Raw genomic sequence first — 26,882 nt, 5'->3', positions numbered from 1 at the left:
TAGAACTACATCTCCCCACCTCATCAAGTGATGAGGTTTTACACTTTGGAGACCAAAGTGTCTTGTGTTATTCCACCATAGTGTTGAGAATGGATTCTGGATTATCAGGACCCAATTCGTTTGCATAAAACATCATGTTGATTTCATCATTGGACAGACTTTCGGCCCTATTAGGTAAGTTTCCTCGCCCTTCTCATTTTAGAATTGTTTGTTTGGGTGACAGAACTTCGCGAAGTTTTGAAAACTCACGATCCTGCAACAAGGACTTTTCATATCCCCTTGATTTTAGAAATCTGTCAATACTTGATAGCTTTGATGTCAAAGAGCTTGGTTCATAGTCCTGGCCATTAGATTTCTTTGTCAAGATGAAAAAGCTACACAATACATCGCATAGTTCATTTGGGCGATACAGTCTGAGGAACAACAGTAAGTCTTTGCCGTCCTACTTGCCTCATTTCACAATTTAGAGTTTTGATATTGTAGGCATTGAATGCTCCAAGTGGCTGAACAATAGAAAGCACCCAAGTTAGCCAAACAAAACACTATTTATTGTTATGACATGTATTGGAATTGCTTGTTATTGTTTGTAAATGTGTCTCGTTATCACGAGATTCCTACAGTTCTGCTTCGTAGTTGTAAAGAGTTGTGAAAGCAAATGACGTCTCGTGATTGTTTATGAATGAAAAAAGTAGTTCCGGTGTGACCGAGGTCACGATTGTCCAATCAAAACGAATAAAACGAGGTCAACCTTGTACGACACACGTGTGACGTGCGGATTTAGTATCTTACCACCTGTATCTTCATGTGGGTAATATGTTTTCAGCAACCCATGCTTGCCGTAACAGGCAAGTATGCTTGTAGTAAGAGGCGATTAATGGGATCGGGTGGTCTGGCTCGCTGACTTGGTTGATGCATGTCATCGTATCCCAATTGCATAGATCGATGCTCATGATATCAATCACGAGATTGTCTGGTCCAGACTCAAATTATTTTACCGCCGTCATATATCTGGAAATTGCTGAGTGCTGTGTTAAACAACAACTGTCTTGTTCTGCTGATACAAAGTCATCTTTGTAACCATGAAGCCGGCCTAGACAAATGTGTGATCCAAACTGATTAAACAATCTCCCATCTCTAAATGCAGTTCATAGTTTCTTTACTGATTCCCACTGGAATTTTGGCAGGTGAACCAGGAATTCTATGTTGTGCACTTTTATCTCGAAGACCAAGAGCATTTCTGTTGTGGTTTTTTTCGGGATTAGGAACACCAGGGATAAAAAAAACTGCCAGCCTACTGGCTAGGATACAAGTTCCAGATGCTGATGGAAATTTAACTTGTGTCCCCTCCCTTTACAAACTCTGGGAATTCGTTCAGACAGACAGGCATGGCAATCTCCCTTTCTTCAAGCGCTGGTTCTGCCAGCTGCTCTAGGTTTTTGGAGAAACTGCCTAAAGCGATCTCTTGCCTCGGCAACTTTAGGGTGTGAAGATCTGTCCCTCCGTCTTGGTGTCTGCAATGATTGCGTACCTGAAGGAATATATATCTACCCACAGGCTTTCACAGACTATCTCAGCCTATTGTGCGCATTAGCTGCCAAGTTGATCTTAGAATACTGAAATCTCTCAGTAGTGTCTTGATGCACTTCTTCTAAGACCTTATGCAACTTATGATTGAAGAAGGATGGTGACAAAAAATTGGTTGGACAAAACAGACTGACTGACTTGTAATCAAGTCATTGTACCCCTGGAGATATGTAGGCTGTTGTCTATGGAATAGTGCAGAGTGTTTCATTTCATGTGAGCCCTGATCCAATGGAGTCTAGTGACCAGCCCCATTCCAGCACCAATGAACCATGGCTTGTGTAGATACCGTTCCTCAACCATCTTCAACCATATGGTTATCCTGTTGATTAGATGTAAGCCGAGGTTCTGACATTACTGACATAACAGTCAATGACACCAGATGCTTTCTCTTAGTCCCCGTGGTGCAATAGTCAATGGTATCCATGTCATGTGCATGATCCAGTCAGTACCTGGACAGGAAATATTGTTCACAGTTGGATGTTATGCCCTTCTTCTTAATGAGTTTGGATGGTCGTGGCTCATGGCTCCTTGTGGTATGTTTAGCATGGCTAACCCTTGGTGACTTATCGAAACCACTCCCCGAGGCCACCATTTGTTTGTTTAATGCTGCACTCAGCAATAATCCAGCTACATGATGGCAGTCTGTAAATAATTGAGTCTGGACGAAACAATCCAGTGATTGACACCCTGAGCATTGATCTACGCAATTGGGATACAATGACATACATCAACCAAGTCAGCGAGCCTGATCCCATAACTCACCTCTTAAGACAAACATGGGTTGCTGAAGACCAATTCTAACCAGGATCTACACGGATCCCTGACGCTAGCATGTGGTGTTTGTCCAACCTCCAAGGTTGTGATTTCTTCCGTCTCAACCGTGATACCAGACCACATATCTGTCTGTCCCAATGCTGGCCTGGGAATTCATGATGGAGGTCAGATGCCTATCAATCAAGGCCTGCATGTCTGCCTGTTGTCTCTTGAACAAGAACAACAACTGAGAAACAACTGAAGTCACTGGATACATTAAGGCTGACTCAATGCCTCAATCCTAAAAGTAGTTGGAGACTTCCCTTTCTTTCTGGCTCGTTTCCCTAATGGTGTAGATGATGAGAAAAGGTCTCACTGAATTTCTTCGTCAACTGTTTCCTTATACGCGATCTTGTAAGCATTGATCATTTTGTTGAAAAAGCTTCAGGGAGAGAGGAGCACATGGCACAACTCTGAATAATATTTGCACATCCAACATGTCAGCAAGCAGGCCCCAGAGACCTTGTAATTGCTGCCAAGTCCTGCTCATCAAACACTCTGATGGCTGAAATCACTCATTAATCAGTCTCGTTAATCCAACACAGTGATCCGCTTACTCCGTGGTCATCTGCCTGCGAGTTCACAGCCCTGTATTTTGATGCAAGAGTCCGCTAGTGGCTGCATATTGCAATGGCTGCAGAGATAAGCTTGCTTAACAATTAACATTTAATCCTTTAAAATAAACCAAACAGGATTATTTCCATGCTCAGATTAAGTTGAGAAAATATGTTAAAATCTCATTCAAATCAGATCTTAGTGCTTGCTCCAAACACAAAGTAAAGAGGGTATCCCATTACACATAACGTCATAACTACCTTTCACAAATTTAACTGACCAATGAAATGATTAATGGGAAGTTGACATTCGCCAATAAGAAAGCAGGTCTCAAGCTTTGTGGCACAGGTTTAAAACTGGTGACTTCTATTCCAGACTATGCTTCAAGCATTATGAATCAGTCATACAGCCTGTAACTGTCGTTGGGAATACCCTGTGTGCATAAAACACATTCTGTTAATAATATAACCACACAGTATGAATATAACCTGCTAAATAATTCTATTACAACATACATGTGTTATATCCCCGCCTGGCATTATGCTCACTTGTTGACAACCCAGAGTTGACTCAAACTCAACAAACACTTTGTATCACTAAAATTTGGTCTTTACTACACCATCGCCATAGTACAACTCCCTCAACCACTATCACACTCAAACGTCATAAACTTACCAAATTTCGAATACTACCGGGGTATACCGTATAATACGTCATTAACTTACCAAGTTTCGAATACTTACTCTAGAATGAAGGATATCTTGTGGCGAATCCATGGACATTGCCATGTTAGATCATGTGACTACTCTAGCTCCTTACACCAATACCAACTCCATGCATCGCATTCAACTTACCACATATAACACATGTATTGTTATCTATCGTGTTGTTGTCTGATTTCTTATCACAAGTGTTGATAATCCAACATAATCATATTCAACCAACCATGTTTGATTAAAGGGACATGACTGTAATTAGGGTAATCTGACAGTGAAGAGATCTTAAAAAAAGAAGTATGATATTTGCAGGATTTATGGCAGTTAGAATGATATGTGAGAGTGAGTTAATGCTTCAGGTCACATTGGCAATATTTCAGCCATTTCGTGACGATAGAATGATTAGTGATGATACTTGGGGATTAAAAGGAAGTATCAACATTACATTCAAGAAAGACCTAGCCTTGCCACAGGTCCAGTACAAGTTCCTGCGAGCCAGTGTTTGAAATATATATAGGCCCATAGGCCCAAGACAGATTTGTTCTCAGGCTGATAGTTTTAAATTTCAGCAGGCCCTTAAGGCCTGCAGTTTATATGAGTTATTATTTATTGAGGATTCCTTAAGTAATGTGATAAACATAACTTTTATATTTATAAACAGAAGGCTTAGACCTTTCAAATAGTGTGTGACATGTAGTTGCATATGTAGCACAAGCTGATAATGTACTGATAAATGTAGGCTTTATCTGTCACCAGAGAGTCTCTGGAAACTCGATGTGATGGCAGTAAAACCTTTTGGTTGACTGGTTGTGTTTTGTAATTTATATTGCAAGAGTATGTCTCCCTGCTACAGCTAAAATCAGGGTTAGAAACTAACAGTTTTCGTCCACTGGTCCTTATAATGATAACATATAGCAAAACCCTTAAAAAGGGCAAATTTCTACTTGTCCTTATGATACCTTTACCATTGGGCAGTTTGGCAAGGACTATAGGACTAGCAAGGACAATAGGACTAGTGCCAATTTCTAACGCTGAAAATGTTGATGAGGGGTATCATTACACTGCTACAGACCGCCCGATCCCATAAGTCACCTATTACGTCAAACATAGTCGCCTCTTGGGACAAGCATGGGTTGCTGACGACCCGGACAGGTGGTTGACTGATGGAAGGACATGTGATAGGGACAAAGACAGATTATATTGAAATCATCATGGAAATGTCATGGTTTGCTGCAAAGGACGGAAGCATCTCATTCCAGGTGACATAATAATATATCAAGGTACTTACCACTAATGAATATATCACATGTGTAAATCTTGAGTTTCCATATACACCTTCTGGCTGAAAAGAGAGAGAAGGAAAGTAGGTACCCCTTTAACTCAAGAATTAGTCAGTATTACTCACATTATTTCCTTTCAGATATAACAAGAGTGACCGGGAGACAATTACATACAAAGACAGAAAGACATCATATCATGGATAGAGTTAACAATGCCATGAACCAATCCTAAAATACTTATCACGATCTGATACACATGCAAATGAGGTCATCTTGCAGGAACTAATTTTTTATATAGATACTATCATGACTATGCCAACTTTCTAAACATAGTGCCATGGCACTGAAGCTCACTCAGAAATGTAGTCAACAATCTAAAATGTCAACAAAGATAGCCTAATCTGGCCAGGAACATTTGCTGTTGCTTGAGCATAAGAATGTTTGAGTGGATGACTTGTCATTGTCAGGATGAAGATAATCCCACGGATACACTACCTTCTTAACATCATTGCCATAAATCATGTATTTTGGCTGGCATCACAACATACAACTCCTCTTTACTGTCTACTATCCATAATAAGTTGTGCCACTAAAAGTATATCCCTTCCTCGGACTCTTGTCACATGCTCACTTTCAGTTCTGGTGATGTCAATTCCATTGATCTTTACACCATTCCCATGACCCCAGCGCATGATCACTAGCCGTTAACCTATGACCTGTCCGACACATTGTAGACAATATGTCTGTTGTTGCAGGAAGTACGTCCCCTTTTCCGCCTTTTCCCAGTCAAGATGGGGGAACTACTGGTAACTATGGACTGTAAGGTACCCTGACCAGACCCAGACTGGTAGACAGAGCTCTAATTTCGTGGGCATTAAAAGTACCAAACATACGGGAGATTCCTTCTGTGCACCGGTAACTTTCTGAAATCATATTTGTTAACCATCCTGCCACATTTGCTTTCGTATTATCTTTACTATTTACTTTACAATGTGGTTGTGTTGCCGATAGATAGATTATGTGAGCTCTAATGGCGAATCAATACATTTGCTGAGCGCAAGAATTGTGCAATGTTCTTGTCTTGACCGTCCCAGAGTTTACAACTGACTCTTGACCATGAACTCTGGTAGGGTTCTGATGGTAACGGAGCTCCAATCCTTGAGAGCATGCAGTTATGAGACCCATTGCCAAAAGGAAGGCAGTCTTTTGCCTATGTAACCTATGCCCGTGGTTTGAAACAAAATCGACAGACCCTTTTTGAGGAAACATTAGGGAAAAATAACGTCCTCCAACAAGAAAGATCCCTTGATGAGGATATGCATTATCTTGTAGTACTGATGTTACAGCAGAACAGTATCCTTTTGCAGTAAAGTTGTTACCCTGATGCAGATAAAGAAGATAGGCAACCATAGGTATAATGAATGGTTGTACATGATTACCATGTCATCTGTGCCATTGGCAGAACTTGTTCCATCCATTTCATCTATGGCTGGCAAAGATGGTCTCCATGACTTCACAACAGTTTCTGCTGATGAAATCGCCTAAGCACTGCCATTTTCCAAGTTAATTAACAAGCATGAAGAGTGTTTAGGTAGTCGTATATTATGTTTGATATGGGTTGGAGGAGATCGTGATGTCCTGGTATTTGGAGTAGTTCCTTCAGGATTAATGGTAACAGTCTAGGAAACCAATTCCAAGATGGGTATACTGGCACTATGAGTATGATAGTGCAATCCAAGTCCTCTATCTGAGACCAAGGTGGGAAAGCATATGGGAAAACCCTTGACCAGTTGCCTGCAGCTCCAGACAATTGATGTGAAGGTCTCTCTCGTGATCTGTCTACAGACCCTGAATTATTAAATTGTCCATACAAGTTAGCCAGCCCAGTTGGATGCATCTGCGTACAGGTGATATTCAGGAACTTGGAAAAAGAGATGAATGCCTGTCATAATGATCTCCCAGCATGTACACCAACTGAGAGGATCCAGTTATCAAAAGGTTTTATTAATACCTAATATATATTATATTTAATACCTATCCTGCATTACATATTGCATTCCCTTCTATTTCCTTTGAAAACATGACTGTTGAGCGAAAACCTGTTTCTAACGTTGAAACTGTTCGCCTAAACATCCTGCCCCAACCAAACCAGCCTGCAAACACGTCACTCTTCTGTTTCAGAAAGCAGAAACGTCCACTGAAGATACTAGTTGGGAAGGCAGCGCCAGCCTAAGTGGGCCCATTCGTCATGTAATGCAGGATAAGTATCAAATATAACATACGTATCCACCATGAGATAAGGGACCTTATGGGTGTAAATCACATTTTGACTTTACATTATATCTTAAAACTACATTATCTTCGGAACACAAAAATACAATTCACACGCTTGAATGCATATGTATTACAGAGATACATGACATCAAACATTTGGACTCATTTTCTGGTGTATATAACTGTTTTTGCAATAATTGCAGTTATTAGACATAATGTCTGATAAATTGAGAGTAGACATGAATGCTGAAAGGTCTGAAATAAAGTTTTTATAACATAACAACTAACAAGAGATAAATAAGATATATTTTTGTACTGTCCGCACACATGGCAATCTTCAGTGAAGAAAGTTGATGTGAATCGTCTTTATGACGTCAAAGCACAATTGTATCCTAGCACCCATAAGGTCCCTTTTCTCCTAATGGATCACATATATTAGATATTAATAATTATTTACATTTTTTTTGCATTACACATTGCATGTTATACACCAGTTTCAGGATGGCATACCTTCAGTGTCGACTGGTCTTCCAAGCTTCATGTTTGGGTAGGTGTAGTTACGTCAGGCGAGATTCTTGGCACACCAACAGCTACTGCAAACAGCATGGTGAAGACTGAAGCAGGATTGACAAACGTTGGCTGGATGCATCATGAATGACACAACCCGTGTCCCCTTGACACTCTTCCGAAAGGGAGAAGCTCTGGTGGTGTATCCAGGTTCCACTATTGGTGTTGTTAAGGGTTGTACAGTTGCCATGGAGAACCATCGTGGAGGCAATCGCCAAGATTTCATGAGGGTTGCTGGCCTAGGGATGTTGTAGTGAGTGAGTGAGTGTGATTTTACGCCGCTTTTAGTAAAACTGGTTTTAGCAATATTCCAGAAATACACCAGAAATGGGTTTCACACATTGAACCCGGGCCTTCAGCATGACGAGCGAACGCTTTAACCACTTGGCTATCCAACCGCCCCTGGGGATATTTTAATTCAACTTCATCATGGGCTAGGAGGATAGTAGATCAAAGCCAAAAAGCAAAGATACCTCCTGTCGCACGGAAAGAGGGGTACATGAAGGTAGCAGTCTTGATGCTGGTCAAGAAATACCTGGGATCAATCATACAAGAGAGGAGATAAAAAACATTATTTTGAACAAAGGTATCCTCTCAAGGAAGTGAGGATTGAAGGGAGCCATGTTGTGAATCAAAGTGAACTTCGTGGGGAATAGGAATATGGGAGGTGTAAAACACTGGCGTCACTGGGTGCTGAAGTTCCTCCACAACGTGTTTCTCTAGAAGAATGGTGATGTTCTCCCGCAAAAGGCAATCATACACCTCCTCTCGTGTGTTTGACTTCTGTGACGTAAAGAGAGGTTGCTCGGCATAAACAGAGTTCCGTGTCATATGGAATTTGTGACACACTTGTCTGAGAAGGCGCCAATTCTGCCCAATGTGTCTCCCAACTGCTGGTGTCGGGTAGTCCTGTGTAACAGGCAGAAATATCCCCTTGGACAGTTCTTCCCCAGTGAAGGTTTGGCCTAGCCCAGTTCTTACCGGGTGAAGGTTCAGCCTGGCCCAGTTCTTACCGAGTGAATGTTCGGCCTGGCCCAGTCTTTCCCCAGTGAAGGTTCGTCCTAGCCCAGTTCTGCTCCACCCCTGCCGAGACTTTTGCCCCCTCGAATTGAAAGGTTGGGGAGGTTCAGCCTTGGCAAGTTCTTATACACTTTCATCATACCTCCCCATGTCCCAGATCGAAATCCGGTTCGTAAACTGTCGTACAGATTTCAGTTGATTGCAGGATTTGCAAAGCATGTGTACTGCCAGCTTGGCGTCAACAGATATTTTCCAAACCTTAGTAAAATCTAAATATCTTTTACATTTGTATACTTATCCTGCATTGCTCTGTATTGCATTTACTGCTGTCTTTTGACAGAGAGACGAACTGTACAGGAAGCAGTGCCCTCTCACAGTCACGTGACCCGCCAATCTGTAGAATTACATTCAGCACCTGCCATGGTCAGTTGACCTAATTCCGGTTGGAGTTGTTGACAGTCGGAGTACTTGACACGTGACATGTAAATCACTCTGTGCAGTAGCCGAGAAAGCCGCATTGGAGCCGGAAATGAGGTGCAATCTCCACACACAGACAATCCTCAATGAACTATGTGGTAGACAAACAAGAGGTGTACCCGTGTTTTGAGAAAAAACGCGGGAGCAACGGGGGCGCCGTGGAAAACCCAGGGAGCGCCCAGGAAGAGTCTCTTTGAGGAACGCTGGCACTAAGGCAGGGTAGAGGAGCGTTGGTGTCGGCGATATCGGCGAAAAAGACAGTGGATGTCGTCATCGAATGGCAGGGCTAGTGCAGAGCGATATGATACACCGTGATATGCGAGACCAGTCAACTATGATCCCGAGAAGTGGGTACCCGGTAGCCTATGATGAAGAGGTCAAACAGGCTTAATGAGCCTGAACAGTGAAGATCTGCCAGTTCTGATACAGACACTGTCCACCAGAAGCTCTGTTTAGATGAAAACCTGCAGGTCATCTCTCCGAAAGCATGGCGCTTTAAACGACGGGGTTAAGGAGAACGTCGCCAGTGGGCAAGTTGAAACAGACCAAATGTCTATTGGTTGAAAGATTCCTTCCAGGAAGTTGAACAATAGTCACAATCCCGAAGACGTATGGGAGAGCAGCGACAGGAGCGGCGACAATTGAAAGACGTGGTTTCACCTTGCTTAGCCGTGTGACGATCTATGAGATGTCAGTAATAGAAGCAGATGTCAGTGGCGCCGGAGAGGCAATTGCAGATGGCGCCCCTTACGCCAAGGTAGAAGATCGGTTGAGATACTGAGCTTGTTGATCTGGGCGCCGGAGAGCTTGAGTCATAAACGGTGTCAGAGGCGTCGGAGAGTTTGAGGCGCCGGGAGTGCCGAAGCGCCAGTGGTGTTGGTAGCGCCAGAGGCGCTGGTAAGCTCGCCTGAGATACTTAGACACCGGGAGCCCCGCCGCCGCAGCTGCTGTCAGCGTAGATGGCTGAGGAGACAGAAGACCCGTCCCGTTACGGACTTCAACGGAATGGACGATTCTTGTCGATAAAGGTGAGTGGTGTAGAAAGACCGCAGTTTCCGAGTTGTAAGCCATATCAGGAGGTCGACAAGCACGTTGAGTGAGGTGTGTCCTGGATACTCGTATTGAGTTGAAGAAGCACAGAGACGAAGGACTGCAACATCGGCACTGCATTGTGAAAGTACAGGGCATCGTACAATAACGACAGAAGGGGCGGCCCCGACCAGATTTGTTCCCGCGTCAATAAGTGCAGCAAGGCAGAAAATGGGGAATTTAAGCAAAACATAACTATGTGGCAAAACCACAAAGTTCGGGAAGCACAGTGTAACTCAAAAACTTTTATTGTATTTTATTGAAGTTTATGAGAGCAAACAATTACGCTAAAAGGAAGAGAAAAGGCAAAACTTTAAGCATAAACATTATACATAAGTTTAATGTATTACCCAAGCCAAAGAAAGGATTCACAACGCAGAACACGAAAGTATGTGGCCACGTGGTGAATGGCAAAAATGGCGGGAAAGAAACAAAATGGCAGGAACAACATTGCACCGGTAACTACTGTGACTAGAGCCACAAACAAGCGATAAACGTTACAAATTACGAATGGGAAGACCCTAAAGGCAACAGCCCATAAACAGGTAACAATGTAGCAGCATAAGATGAATGTAGAAACACGCAAAATTATAGAAACAATAAGCTTTAATTAACAAGGGATACAAAGTACGTCCGTCTGTGGAGGTGACAAAGCAGTTATGTGTTTTGATGTGACGTCATGACTTCCGGGTCACGTGCCGACTGTGAGAGGGCACTGCTTACTGTACTGGTTGGGACAACTTTCTTCAGCAGCTTGATCTCACACAGTTCGCCTCTCTGTCAAAAGACAGCAATAAATGCAATATGGAATAATGCAGGATAAGTTAAAAAAAAATCATGTTTTTTATCAAGGTGCTCACGTTATTTGATGCACTATGTGAGACCCATTTTATCACAATATAGATCTTGATTATCGATCAGATTGTCTTGACTGGGCGCTGCCATTTTGTTTGAATCAAATGCAAGTGAATCGAGAGGTGGAAGCTGATTGGTCCATAAGCGAGGCATAGAAGGAACATAACTCGTAATAACCACCGGTAACGCCACGATTGAGCCTAGAAATCCTAGCCTAGTCAGGCAAGGGTGGAAACTGGACTTTAATAGTCGGTTAACTCTCTTGCTTCGGGAAGATTAATGAGGGCAGGATGTGTTCGGGCAAGCAGTTTCAACTGTGTCATGAACATGTTTTCTCTCAGGGAATAACGGTTCCATTTATGTTTCTCAGAATCAAGTAAACATATCAATTGTCCCCGAAAATGTTGGAAAAAAATAATTTTGCTTCAGGCAGTTGACAAAAAATAGATTAATGCAATCATTTCTTGAGTCAGTTGAAATAATGCAGCCAATTACTTGAGATTCAATACAACTGAATATGTAAGTAGTCTTAAAATTATCTGCAAGACAGTTGGTAAGGTGGAGGAAAATTTCATGTAGCCTGATAGAAAAGTTACCAGCCACAGGCAGTCAGTTATTTCAGACACTGTGTATCCCACATTATTTTTTCAATCAAGATATTTTCATTGTTATGCACATGAATGCAGTTAGACTAACATCTAAACCTCTAAAATTAAACTAGATTTACAGAAAAAAAAACATTTGCAAAATTATCTCAAAACAATAAAAAGGAGCCCAGAGACTCTTATTTTCATAAAAACTTAAACTGCAGTAACCAAGTCATGCCCACTATTTACTGGCATGGGGTGTATTGGATATACTTATACATATAATGCAGTCTCTTACATATCTATTTATTGATGCTGCACACATGCAAATGTTGCCAGTCACCAATGTAAAGCACAGGTGCTGAAATGTCGCAGAATCAAAGTGTGCAAATAAATGAGTCAGGGTGTTTATATTCATTTCATAGCTATCAAATTGTCAGTTTCATTTATTCTTCGCACAAAAATGTCTAGAGAGCAGGGTGAAGAGGTTTAATGTAAAATACTTCGGCTACAAGGAAGCCCCATGGACTTTCCACCCAATTCACTTTCACTCGCTACATTCATTCAGTAATGATTCAAAAGCTATTTCACTCTCTTCGCGTCAGTAGCCAGTATACCAGATCCATGCTATCCTTACTTTTCAGTGACAAAACCACCCAACAAATTATTAAATACCCTAATAATGGTAATTTACACATGCTCATGAATTCAGTGTCTGATTTTTATTCAGTTCACACCATTTTGTCTCATTCCTAGGCATGCATACAGAACTGGACGAGTCTGCCAAATGGTATCATAAGGCTGATATCACTGGCTCATAAGATAACACTCATTTTAACAGCATTGACATTGCTTAGTTGGTTAGCTTGTCAAACTTACACTTCGAAGGTAGTGTGTTCTGAGTCCCAACAATTTGTTACAACTGTTTGCTCAGTGCCATTTGACCTACATCAGAGATCATCCTCATGAGAAGTTGTGGCGCTGCATTCTCAAGGTGCTTTCAACTGAATGATTTTGGGTCAATATTTGTACATTTTCCTCTGCTAATTGTATCTGGATAAAATTAGCAGCCCCAAAAGGTTTATGAGAAAATTTTCTCCTTTAAGAAGCAGACGGACTGACGGATGGACAGACAGATGAACTCCATTCCCATATCCCCTGCCCCACTTTGTGGCAGGTGATAATAAACAATGCAGGGATCATCTATGTAACGTTTTGGCCATGCATTTTCCAAGGACATGATGAAAAAATTTAGGATTTAAGACAGATGGATTAACAATATGGCATTACTCAGGCTCACTTGGAACATTCAATTTAGGTGAGCTGATAATTACCAACCAATAGCAATAAATGGAGTTTGCAAATTAGACTGTTGTGGTTATGAGAAAAACTCTTTTACAAGTCCAACAACAAGTCATCAAATACTCTTGGTGTGGGGCACTGCCACACTGACCTCAAGTGATGAAATATGCTAAAGACAAATTTTGAAATATTTCCTTCAAGAATTCTTACCAGAAAACGTTCTGAAGAAGATCTCTTTGAACCACTCCTGAAAATGTACACAAAAAAAGAAAGATTAGATTATATACTTATTAAAAACTTGTGTCTCTTTCAAAATCACAATTTACAAACTATAGAAACTAACATTTTTTAGTCCACAAGTCCTTATAACATATAGCAAAACCCTAAAAAAATAAGATTTCTACTAGTCCTTATGATACCTAAACTATTGGGAAGTTTAGGAACAACTATAGAACTAGTGACAATTTCTATCACTGAGTTTACATGCATTTTGTTGAAGTACAAATCTCATAGGTATATACAACTTTGAAAAATTGGATAGATTGTATCGTTGTTAATGCAAATATTGTATTCAAAACATTGAAAGTGACAAGTACATAAGGTTTACCGTATTTGAGGTAATAAGCTTCCAGGGCACTCTCAAAATTAGAAAGAGGGGGCTCTTATTAGAATACAATTTTGGTAAAAAAAACAACTGGTGAAAGATCGTAAATTTCGTCGTTAATGCTGACAGCCTTAAATGATACCAAAAAAAAGTCTGTGTATATTTATACATGTCAGATATATTTTTCCAGAATTTAATTGCCCATAATTAAGGGTGCATATAACACACAAGTGCGTAGTATACAAGAATAAATACTGTAAAACATGAAATTAATGCGTCTCCAAAAGAATGCGACCGCTGGCCCCAAGCCAAAAATTCAACTCAATATGAATGCGACACCCCCCTCCTCTCAAGCATCAGTGGATTTATATCTAAACAAAATGTCCTCTCAGGTTTACAGGAGAATCCTCACCTTAATCCAACCTTACATTAATCCAATCACACACCAAATGGCACCAATTGGGATTGTTCACTAGCCAATATATTAGCAAATATCGCCCTGGGCGCTTATTAGAGCAAGGCGCTTATTACGTCAAATACAGTATTTGCACTAAAGTCCCATCTATCAAATTCAAAGGCTCAAATAACAATACCGCAGATGTAGAGCCTTAAAATACGGAGGCTCCATATATAGTCAAGTTAAAGATGTCCTCTAAAATTACGCGCTTGATCGCACAAGCCTGACCTTCCATTTGCAGATAAGTACTCCTATTATTGAAATAGCACTACAAAGATGATTGGACATGTCAAAGACTCTTTGATGTTTTGAAAAATGACAAGAAAACATGGATTGTCATATTTTTTTCTCAGGAAGAGACTCTCACAGATTGGTCAAGAAGATGGTCAAGGGTGCCTAATATAGCAAATGTTGTAATACTTTTTCTTAAGCATTTAACATTTGATTCTACTCTACATACAAAAAATATGGGAACTGATGAAATAATAGTGAACGTTTAATGACCATAAACGTCTGTAAACTTAATTTCAGGGGCGAATATCAACATCTGGTGTGTCCATGTTGGGCGATACATGCACGACACTTTGATGGCATACTCTTTCTGAACTTGGTATTTCCGCCTCAAGAGTTACCCCAAGCTGGACCATGTTGACGTGTGCTGGGTCTGCGGCGTACACTCTCTGGCCAAGAATTCTGCCAATAATTCTAGCGAATGGAACAATAGGATGCAAAAGCCCACCCAAATCTTTGCCACCTATTGGCAAGCTGTTATGGTCACATCCTTCACAGGAAACCTTGATTTCAGGCCGCCAGCATAGAGACAAATTCCTTTCAGTGCATGGAATTCTCAATTGATAACAAAAGCCTGCCATGCCCTGGTCACATTGCAACTCCACCCGTTTGACAGTACTCCTACTTGTCCAACAGAGGAGAAATGACACTTTTGGATTTGCCAAACATTCGGGTAACTTGGGACATGAACGTGTCCCCTCTTATCATACCCACAATTTACCAAGTTCGCCTGTTCATTGAGATACTATCTCAGAGGCATTTTAAAGTGTGTCCTAAGCTCAGTTGAATTAGTGATTGTGAGTTCCTACTTTGGCTTCTGTGTGCACATGCATCACCTACTGTTCATGCATGATGTGAAATGTCATGGTGATTAGATGTTGCATTCAGAAGCAACACCTCGGTATTGTAAACGTACACCTCAATGTTTCATTGAAATCATTCGTCATCGTTAATGTGCATATTAATACTGTAAATCGTGAAACTAACGCGTCTCCAAAAGAATGCAACCACTGGCCCCTAGCCAAAAATGCGACTCAATATGAATGCGACACCTACTTCTTCTCAAGCATCAGTGGATTTATGTATAAAGAAAATGTCTTCTGTCAGGTTTATAGAAGAATCCACACCGTAATCCAATCACACACCACATAGCACCGCTTATTAGCGCTGAATAAAGTACTTCCGCTAAAACAATACATGCGCAATGGTCGTGTCAGCCTTTGACGCAGTCGCAAAGAACAAAGACACTGTGTTGCGTGGGTGGGACTTGCAGGTGTGATCAGTGATAACATAAGTGAGTAGAACGCTTGTCTTGACCCCAGCAGTGACAATTCACAGGATGTAATTTGTGTTTGAATGACAATTTTTATATACTTACTACAAGTGCTGCTAAAAAAATCAGTGTTGTGGAATACATAGCTGTTTGTTTTTTAGAGTATGTCTAAGTTGGTATTTCTCCTATCCAAAATGTCTTATTGTTGATATAAATGCGATGTTTAACAATGCGAACAAAGACCACTCGCATTTTTCGCATTTAATTCACGCTCGCGTTAATTTCAAGATTTACAGTATATAGAAGACATAGTTTCGGTGAGTAGTAATCTTTTAATAAGCTGTTATTCAGTCAAAGAGAGATGATTTCATCTGTTCAACCACAATGAAACATGACACTGAATGCTTTGTTTGTTTGTTGTTTAACGCTGCACTCAGCAATTCTCCAGCTATATGACGGAGGACTGTAAGTAATCGAGTCTGGATCAGACAATCCAGTGATCAATCCAAACATCATGAGCATCAATCCACACAATTGGGATACGATGACATGCATCAACCAAGTCAGCCAGTCTGACCACCCGATCCCATTAGTTGCCTCTTACGACAAGTATAGTCGCCTTTTACAGCAAGCATGGGTTGTTGGAGACCTATTCTTCCCCTGATCTTCACCGGTCGACACTGAAAATGCACTAAAAGATGTTTTATATGAATATTTATTTACCATTGGTATTTAATAACATTACAACAATGTAGTGTTTGACATGATAGTCATCAATTCTTTTGGTTACAACCTATAAAATTCAAATCATTTAAGGGCTAAGATATAGATTAGAATTATTTTGTTCATCACATTGGTGTCTTGTTAGTCCTTTCAACAAAGTATGTTTTTCGTTGTTAAACAGCAATAGTCTACATTTATGTAGATAAGAATACTATTGTATTACAAAGTATTTTGTGAATAATAAACTTTTGACAATACAGCTTACACTGCTCTATCACATAGGTTTTTAACTTTTCATGGTGACACTGTAATGTTTGAAAGCTGTTGTCATGATACAGAATCATACAAGCTATCTCTGAACTGTCTAAATTTTCAGAAACTAAGGACATATCCATTAATGTACTTTGATGAAATGTGGGTAAAAAAATATCATGCCACAGACTTAAAGTAGCTACCACTGACAGTCAACAGGTGCCAGTCCCCGTACTGCCATCTGGCAAAAAAAGCAGCATGCCATTGTCCTGCACACAGATAAAGGTTTAATAGACAACTGTTAACTTGGAAGAAATCGAAAGGATATCAGCAGAGACATGAATGTAATAGTATTTCTTGATTGGTTTGAGCATCAGCGTCTTCCATGGATGTACACCCCAAGTGTGATAGTGATGGATAACACAAGTTACCATAACATCAGCCAACCCGAAACTAGAACTCAAACAACAGAAGTTTCAAAGCACCAATGCAAGAAGACCAAACAACTCATGATCATTTTATTTCAGTGTCAGGTGCAACTGACAGAGAAAATCAGAGTAAATAAAACACCTATACAGTATAAGATGAACAACCTCTAAGCGTTTCATGGTCACACTTTTGTATGAACTGTCTGAAATATGTTTCTTTTGCAAATTTTGTGCAATGGTTCTGTAGCAGAACAGAACACAACACAACTTGCAAGTTAACAGACGTGAAAGATCTTACAAAGTTACATAGGCATCATTTTCTCAGATAACAAATAGCTTTTGGCAAAATGCAGAAGGCCACATGAGTGAGTATGGTTCTACGCTGCATTTAGCAATATTCCTGCAATATCACGAAAGGGGACACCAGAAATGAGCTTCACACATAGTTCCCATGTGGGGAATCGAACCCAGGTCTTCAGTGTAACAAGTGAACGCTTCATTCAATAGGCTACCCCACCGCCCCAAAGGCTACATGATGTGTACAGAAAAAGTGAGGTGAAATGGATTTCAATGTCACATTAAAGATTATTGCAGATATATAGCTGTGTGCGAGATGGTCCAGTTCACTGTTGAGGGCATCAGGGTGGCAAATGGATTTGGCACGTCAGGTGAGGGTGACGTTGATGGTTTGTTTTTAGCTGTGGATGCTGGCAGGAGTTGTAGTGGATGTACTGATCTCTGTGTGTAGACTTGCAGTTCACTGATGTTCTTAGTCCATCATCTGTGGTTTGGAGGGACAAGTCTTGGGTGGCCCTCACCTGATGTGCCAAAGCCATTTGCCACCCTGATGCCCTCAGCAGTGAACCGCACAATCTCAAGAAAACCTTCACATACCTCAACAGTTACCCTGCCCACCTAGTCTCCAAAACTGTCTGCAAGACCCTCAAGAACTCTGATCCCAGACCCAAACCATCCCCATCGCCAATCAGAATCACCATACTCTACCATGGCCCTATCACTCATCAGATTTCCAACCTCATGAAGAACAAAGCCAACATAGATGTCACCTTTTCTCGCGGCAAGTCCATCAAGACAAGGCAATGGCAGAGGCACAAGCAGCATAAGAGGATGTATATACCACATCCCCTGCAACTGTAGCCAGCAGTACATCAGAGGAACCCTCAGACCCCTCAACACCAGACTCTACTCGACCTGAAATCCGCCATTTATCCTTCCAAACATATCCTGAAGAACCAAGACCATAACATCATGTGGGAAGCCTCCAAAGTCTACCAACAACAACTGGCGACAAAGAAAACTACAAGAAGCCATTGACATCAGGAGACACCAACCAGCCATGAACTGTGAACAGGGAACCTATCTGCCTTGTGCTTGGAACTTATTGGTTTGATCTTTGTTAGTGTTAATTATCTGGCTGGCTTCCTTTTGCTATTTCCATTCTTGTACCTATCAGTTCTAATTACCCCTAATTATGGTCCTGCATGTTTCCCTTGAATGATGCAGAAATCACCCACAGAACACAGACACTTGTTGTTTCATCTATATCTATAAATGAGTGAACATCATGACAAACACTCACAAGTACTCAATCCATTGAAAAAGGCGGGGTTGAATGTTAACCTAAAGAAATGTCAACTCTTCCTGCAAAGATGAAGTGTATATTAGCCAGTACCAACACATTTCACTGAATTCAAATCAGTTCTTTGGCACTTACTATATTATCATCAATTTGTGAAAAATTTGATTCCATTGCGACATCCTTCCACATACTTTTAAACAAGGGAGGGATACTTGTATGGACAGCAGTGTGTGATAACTTTTTCTTGACATTAAAACAATTACTGACTGAAATTTGCACTGAAATGCAATGGATGGACAAACAGAAATGAATTGGAAAGAGGAGCAGTGTTCTGCCGAGTCAGCTTCCAGGCAAGAATCTCACAATAATTTATTGATTGGCGTGTGATATTAATGCTCTGTGGAACTTCGGGCGCTTTCATGTAGACGTGTTTATTTAACATAATTATGGGAGTCACAAACTGTCTCAAAAACAGTTTACTTCACTTGGAGAGCTGCTTCTATCATTGAATGTAATTGTCATGCTTTTTGTTGCCTTATGCATCTCAATTTACTATCAGCGCCTTTCATTGGTAGAAAGTCACAAACGGTCCAATCGGATTTGAGTTTACACATTTTTTAAAATAAAAAGTAGTCATAGTTCTGATAATGACAAAGATGTTTCTGCTTTAAATGATCCCGGTATCAGAGAATCACCACAAGTTAGCGATACCTGGTTGCTGCATTACTCAGAAAGAAATACTACGACATGACAGCTTTGTAAAAATCATGTGAAATCTGATTCAATGACAAAGTTACATTCTAATTTTAGAACAAGTACCTTGACGAGACATGGAAAGCCATTCAGGATACATTAAAATAAATTCAATGGCCATGGTCTGAATGGGGTTTTATAGAAGGTCTGATTGGGGTTTAATAGAAGGGGTGGATGGCATTTTGTGTTACAGATGGGAATCAGGTGAGGACACAGATAGGACCAAGAAAATGAGTTTATTCCAGAATGTATGAGTAAAGAAATAATGAAAATGCCACATCAACCTAACAGCTGGATGTCACTTATGTCATAAACGCACGCTTGAGAGAAGAGAACCAAATTCTTTTGGATAAACATGAACTGCAATGTGAAGGAAACCTTCTAAATCTCAAAAAGCACTATTAAGGTGTACATCCATAAGAAAGGATTGCAGTAGACATTACAGACTACGAAAGAGGTAACCATAATATTCTAGTGGCTTAGGACTATCTTATGAAGCATTTTGAATACTATCCTATGCTGCATCAGAGAGCACAAACTGTTGTAAAGTATGTTGTGTATGGGTTTGTTCATGTGCAAAATTCAAAAAAGTCAATATTCTGACCAAGGATGGAACTTGGAATCACAACTATTCAAATCTATGCGAGATTGACTTGGTACCACAGGACAGGTAGACAGCACTGACCTAACCAGAAGTGCATCCAAAGGTTGGATTTTTTATTATGTTTGTTATCCCCTGTGTCTCTTCTAATGTTTGGGCAAGGTGTTTACTGGTGTATTCTTAACGTTTCTTAACGGAAAGTGTCTCCCTTCAAGTGAAAATGTACATTAAAACAGTAAAAAGTGCACGCTATATGAGAGTATGTGATGATAACTCAGATTGATAGCCTGGTCATTCTGTCAATGAGTCAAAATGTGGTATGGCCACAAGATGTATCAAGAATACATAAGATAAGATAAATCATATTTGTGGATGACTTGCTTACAGAATCATCCTTAGCCCAAGATGAATGGTTCTGTTTTTGCCAGCAATACATAGTGCACAGTGCACACACACACCCTCCCCCAATATTGTTAATACCCTTTCCAAGAACACTTCATGAAACCAGTGTCATAACTCTGCAATATTAAAAGAATGTTAATAAATTAATACAAAAACAACACACTCAAACCATCTGCTTGTGTGACATTACTTATTAAGTTACTCTTAAGAACAAACGAATCTTGATATTGGTAACTTTAATTATTCAATTAAGCACCAAAACTTGCTCATTAACCAAGGGCAACAACTTGACGATTGTGTAACTTATGTTGATGATGAAAAAAATTATCATTGCACATGACAACATCACTCAAAATATTTAAACAAAATTTCATGTGTGAGAGATCCCCACTTAGAGTGACAACAAACCTAGATGTGTGGCTGGAGTTAGCGCCCGACTGCCTTCCCCGATTTGATGTTCTACCCTTCGAGCCGTAGTTTATGGTGGACATTCTTACTCCTCGGAAGGCCAATAATCAGGTATTAACTCAGCTGCAGATCAAGGGAGCATTGCAACACACTGAATGTTTTAAAGAAATCTCCAATGGTTACTCTGTCGCATGTAATTTTGGGTAAAACTAGGTTTTAAAAACTACTTTGTATACAAATAAAAGATTTTGGTCAGCTGTAAGTGACCAAGTGCGACATGCGACAGAATACAGTATGTCGGTCGAACTATTTTATGATGTCACCAGAAATGATTTCTGAAGTCTTTAGATTTTGTTTTATTTATCGGTGTCAAAGTTTACTGCTAGTTATGTAGGCAAAGCAATATAATTGTATACTTGTGATAATAAAAGAGATACAAACATTTATATCGCGTCGACCTATATTCTCAGAAGCCGGTTTTCTCCCTAATATGTTACACGTCCACATCCAGTGCAATAAAAGTGTACTATTTGTATGTAATATACGAAAGAATAAGAAATTTTAGAGCGCGATATTACGGCATTACAAAATCGTTTCTAAAAATGCATACAAATATAATAAGTATAATGTTGGTAGACATAAATAATTGATGATATCCATTCAAATACCTGGATCAGAGGGTACGAGCATGCGCAATATCCGAAAACCTTACTTCCTGTAAGAACACGGAAAAGTCACGAAAACTTAGACCGTTTTGCTGAGGAGGATAAGACTGGGTTATGAACAAATATGCACGAACCAGGGTTCACAACTGAACTGATTTAGTAACTTGTCAAAACTATTTCATCTGAAGTTTCACCATGGCTGTGCTCTGAAGGGAACATTGTCTGCTGACAGCTGGAAGGAGTTTTTAAACTGTTCTTTTCTACGGAAGTACAAGTTCATAAACGTTATGTAAGAACAGCCGGGGTTTGTTTTGGTTTTTCCTTGGTGTCTCATGGCTAATGCTAATCCAGGTGAACTCATGGATTCTGCTAGTGATGGAAGCGATGACGAAGGTTCTGGCTTGGGGAAGAGCAGTGCCAATGGATCGGTTGTAGCAAATGTCGACCGATACGGATTTATGGGAGGAAAGCAATACACAAATCCAGATAACGAAGAGTAAGAGATGCTGTTGTTTTGTTTTTGTTTCATGCTTATTCACCAAATAATCAAGAAATAATGTTGACACCATGTAAACAACTTCTTCAATATGCGCTGAGCGGTGGTTCGAACCCACATTGCAATCAAGCTAGTCTTATGAGTTAAACTAATTAACCAACGCCTCATCAAAAGACCACAAGTAATTAGTGCTCATTAACCCAGTCATCAGCAACCAACTGTTTACTTTTTTTGTGCATGTGTCTCTGTTTAGAGTTTTCTGAGGGTGGTCAGGGAGCCTAGTGGATAAAGCTTTCGCTCGTCACGCCAAAGACCAGGGTTCGATTCCCGACATGGGTACAATGTGTGAAGCCCATTTCTGGTGTCCCCCGCCGTGATATTGCTGGAATATTGCTAAAAGCGGCGTAAAACCTCACTCACTCACTCAGAGTTTTCTCAAATTACATTTTATTACATTACATTATATTATTCGATAAGACATAGCTAGCCAATACCCTACCTCACAACTAACCCAAAGGTTTGTAAAGGGGTGTTTGATTAGCATGTGGTGCCCCACCCTATGGATTGTTTTGGGGTGTTTTATCGGACAGGGGTACCTAACCCTTCTGACTGTAAGAGGGTCAGGATCAGAGAGAGGATCCAAGGGCTAAGGATACAGTAAGCGATAACCGACACTAACCCGAGGCATCGAGGAGGCATGTGAGATCTGTTATTGGATGCGAGAGCGGCAGCCTGAGCCAATTAGCATTATATAAACTGTGTCTGGTAAACTGCATTGTTGCCCAGAGAGCTATTCATTTTGTGACAATTGATAAAATGCACACAATGAAATTAGAGGTCCAATATTTGTTACCTTCCTTAGTAACAGTTTCTAAATTTCTTATGTGCCTCGTTAACATATAACTGGATTTGGGAGTAGGGCTGTGTATTGGCACAAAAATTGTATATTAATCTATTGTGATCTGTATTGCATAAGTATTGAATATAATGGGGGCAAAGATGTTTTGCCGACCTTCAGAATACCGTACCACAAACTTTTCAAACTCGTGACCATACCCTATGACGTAATTTGTAGTATTTTGTGGCAACAATGCAGTTTTACCGCCGCAGCCTGAGCGCTACCATCTGCTCAATTACTGCGCTATAGTGCCTCATGCTCCAGTGACTCTCGCTTCTCAGCACTCCTTTTCGGTCTCATGGGAACTTACACATCTTTACGACCCTACACCCCTTTTAGGTCCTTAGGGTCAGCTTGCTTAGGTCAAGGGTTAGCCATAAATTCTTACCTTTTCAAGCGTTAATCCGGTTAGTCCGATTGGTCGCTCATGTTGACATAAACAATGGCGGGTGTGGTTTCTAGAAAAGATGAATAGGAGAGCAGTTAACTGAATTACTCATGCATGTGAATGGGGAGCAAATGACCCATTAAACAAGCACTGATTACATGTCATAACGCTTGTGGTCCAGTGGTAGAGTGTCGGCTAATTAACGAATTAACGCATTAATTAACCAAGCCGGTGGCGAAGCACGTTCGAGCCCCCACTGCTCTAATTGGATCTGAAAAAGTGTGCCCGGTAAAGTGCACTAGTCCCTATTTTGTTTCCAGTCACACCGGCAAAACAATGCCCTGTGATGTCAGGGGTCATCAAGTTTGCATAAGCTCCTCCAAGTGATCTATCATCTCTACGCTCAATGTCATTGAATACGCCCAGCTATGTTGAGAGTTTTGAATATTTGTTTACTAAATATATCCTGTGGCAGAGCATTTTATAGCAAGCACAATTTTACGAAAGCACTCTTATTTTCAATGTATTTTTGTTGTTGCTTTTTTCGTAATTCAAGTGGCTAAAATGATGATAAATGGGAACTAATATACATATATGTTATTTTTTCGATTATGCACAAGAATGCAGTTTATTAATATATTGGCGCCGAACACATCCAAATGTCGCTGGTGTTATGGTAGGTTACCCCGAACTCTATCCTTAGCCCTGGGGTCCCCTTTATGATCATTGGGGTTTGGTACTTGTTTAGTGGCTATTAGATTACCCCAGACTCTATCCTTAGCCCTTGGATCCCCATCTTCCCGAGGCAAGAGAGCTAACTGACTATAAAAGTCCAGTTTCCACCCTTGCCGAACTAGGCTGGTATTATGGAGTTACATTTTGGCTAGACTAATGAGTCTATGCATAGTCCAATCAAAATCTCTCAAGGAAATCGAAATCCGGTTCGTAACAGTCGTGCAGATTTCGGTCGATTGCAGGATTTGCAAAGCATAGCTGCTCCTAATATTCTTCACACAAAAACATCCAGAAAAAAAGGATGAAATGATTTAGTGTCAAATATTTTGTCTACGGGAAACTGTCCTGGAACATTCACACAAGCCACTTTCACATGCTACATTTATTCAGTACTGATTCAAAAGAGAACTTACCCTTTTGTCGTCACTAGCCATGCTTATGCCTCTCTCATTCCCTACAATTATCCACATTATCCTTACAGTGTTTCCTACCACAATTTTCTGTCACAGAAATCACACGACGAATGATTAATTCAATGTTATTCATGCGTACCTGTGAGTTCGACGTCTGACGCCAAGAGCCGCTTTCAGTTCTCACCATATAGGCTCATTCCTCACCACTTGGTATCTTATTACGGAATGGGACGAGTGTGCCAAATGGAATCGGGATCACTCGTAAGTGTCCCTAGGCTAAAGTCATAAGACACCATACTTACCCGTAACCTTCGTAAGTGTCTTTCACCTATTCAACCCTTTTTGATCAGTTCCGTAAAGGCGTGGGCATGACTAGGTAAATTTGCACTTAGTTTCACACTGTGGACGTAGCTCAGTCGGTTAGTTGTCGGGCCAACAATTCAATGGTCGCCGACAGATTCTCACAAAAACTGGTTGATTGTCTTTGAGACACATGACCTACGGCAGAGATCGCCCTCACGAGAAGTTGTGGTTCTGTATTCTAAAGGTGCTCCAGATGTTTGACACTGATTGTACATGCATCTCCTATTTTCTACACATTGTTGGATTATATGTTTTAGGACGGCCAAGTTTATTGCGATTTCTCACACTATAACAAGGTGACATCACTCAGACTTTGTGAATACTCGTATGGGAGCGTTCAAGTTTTGTTAAACTCGTCTTTTTTAGGCGTGATGTTTTACGGTTGTTTATGTGATAAGCAAGAAAACTACAATTTTTTCTTAACATGCTTATGTGTCAGAAAACCCACAATACAAGAATTCTTAACCCTCATGGTGCCACGGGACCATATATGGTCCTTTACTTTTCACACCCGCATTGTGCCGAGGGACCATATATGGTCCCGAGAAATGCCCTTTTTAAACTGTGAATTTAGATATCAAACACTGAGTGCACAAAGTCAAAATTATAACCATCATCTTAGCTTGAACATTGTGCAACTCATACTTTATAAAATGCTAAGGATTGCGAAATATGGAGAGATTAGTAAAGTGGCTACCATGCTTCTCGGCCTTTCTGTGCCATGTTTTAACAACAAGGGAATGATGGCGAATTTTGATTATGCACCCATGTCACATACATGTAAATATTTTCGGACAAAATCTTTGTTCATAAGAAATAATATGACCAGAGTGGTCAGAAAGACATGTTTCTGAAAACTGTATACTTATTCACGTAAATAAATTTCTGTTCACTCCTTTACGAACAAGTTTATTTACATGTTATGTATATTTTTATCAACTATCGGTAATGGCGGAATGGTTGGTACATATGAGAAAACGACAGTGTATATTTCCATTACATTTATGACTTTCATTGAATGAAATTATAACTATCATCATCCAAATCATCTCAGCGTTAATATCGTTTAAGTGGTGAGATTAGTAAAGTGGTTACCACGCTTCTCGATCTATTTCTGCCATGTTGAACTTGAAAATGTCCACGGCGAGCGACGAGTGAATGAGACAGCTTATCATTTGACTAACAGTGTAAGAATATTTGGCACAGTTTTCTAATTTTGGTATGCTGACATGTGCTTTTCATATCTGTTTGAAGGCTTGATATTCCAAGAAAATAATGTGCATTTAGTTGAGTAAGGGAACGGAATGTTTTACAGTGAGAAAGCTGTCAAAATGGATCCAATATTAAACAACCTAGATTTTTAATATTTTAGCTTCATCTATTAGAATCTTGAATGGTTCAGTATATAACATCTACAGTAAAAGTAATTAGATCTACTCACAATAAATAGATAATCGATGTCTGAAAGACAAAATATTTTGGGTGTAAATGTGATTTCGTTTTGATGTTTTATATAGTTTTATTTATGGGTTTTTTTCACTGTGCATTATCTAAATTACCAAATACTTTGATCAGTGACCTAGTACTAATTACTTTTTGTATCTTTACTATGAAAAAGATTTTTTTAAAAAGATATTTGTCTGAGAGCAAAATCAAAGCATTCTTCTTGTTCTTTTTTCACCGTTTAAATTTGTATAATTAAATTTTCGTTGTGTTCATGGAAATTCCTGCATTCTGATTAGCTGAATTGGTCACGTGTTATTGCATTCATTTCCCAATGAATGTAAAAAATTAAGCCACGCCCACCGCGGCGCACTACTTTTATTACTTCGGAATGTCGGGGAATCCCAATATTACAGTCGAGGGAATTCCCTTTCTGCTCACGTGTATCGGACAGGACATTTAGCGACTTTCATGCATATTCATTGTCCAAACTACCCTTTGAAACCGAAGGCCGAGAATGAATGAAACAGCAAACGTGCAGGCTCGCTCGCCTGTTTTTTTCCCGCTCGC

At 40.2% G+C, this 26,882-nt stretch overlaps 2 protein-coding genes across 4 annotated transcripts in view; one reads left to right on the top strand and one right to left on the bottom strand.

The window, feature by feature from the left end:
* LOC124147155 (ataxin-2-like protein) overlaps positions 1–21,206 on the bottom strand; it is a 154,755-nt gene extending 133,549 nt beyond the window's left edge. For both annotated transcript variants that reach the window (XM_046517765.1, XM_046517766.1), the window contains exons 1-3: positions 20,912–21,206; positions 13,330–13,366; positions 4,957–5,010 (exon numbers count right to left, since the gene is read on the bottom strand). In XM_046517765.1, coding sequence (XP_046373721.1) covers positions 4,957–5,010; positions 13,330–13,366; positions 20,912–20,994 — 174 coding nt within the window. In that variant the 5' untranslated portion in view covers positions 20,995–21,206. The remainder of the gene's footprint in view (positions 1–4,956; positions 5,011–13,329; positions 13,367–20,911) is intronic.
* A 417-nt stretch (positions 21,207–21,623) lies between these two features.
* Positions 21,624–26,882, top strand: part of LOC124147154 (TBC1 domain family member 10B-like) — a 120,628-nt gene continuing 115,369 nt past the window's right edge. For both annotated transcript variants that reach the window (XM_046517764.2, XM_046517763.2), the window contains exon 1: positions 21,624–22,072. In XM_046517764.2, coding sequence (XP_046373720.1) covers positions 21,909–22,072 — 164 coding nt within the window. In that variant the 5' untranslated portion in view covers positions 21,624–21,908. The remainder of the gene's footprint in view (positions 22,073–26,882) is intronic.

This window comes from Haliotis rufescens, unplaced genomic scaffold, assembly GCF_023055435.1.
Source record: "Haliotis rufescens isolate VD_foot unplaced genomic scaffold, xgHalRufe1.0.p SCAF_15, whole genome shotgun sequence".
Classification (NCBI taxonomy): domain Eukaryota; kingdom Metazoa; phylum Mollusca; class Gastropoda; order Lepetellida; family Haliotidae; genus Haliotis; species Haliotis rufescens.
This window is presented reverse-complemented; position numbering and strand designations above follow the sequence as displayed.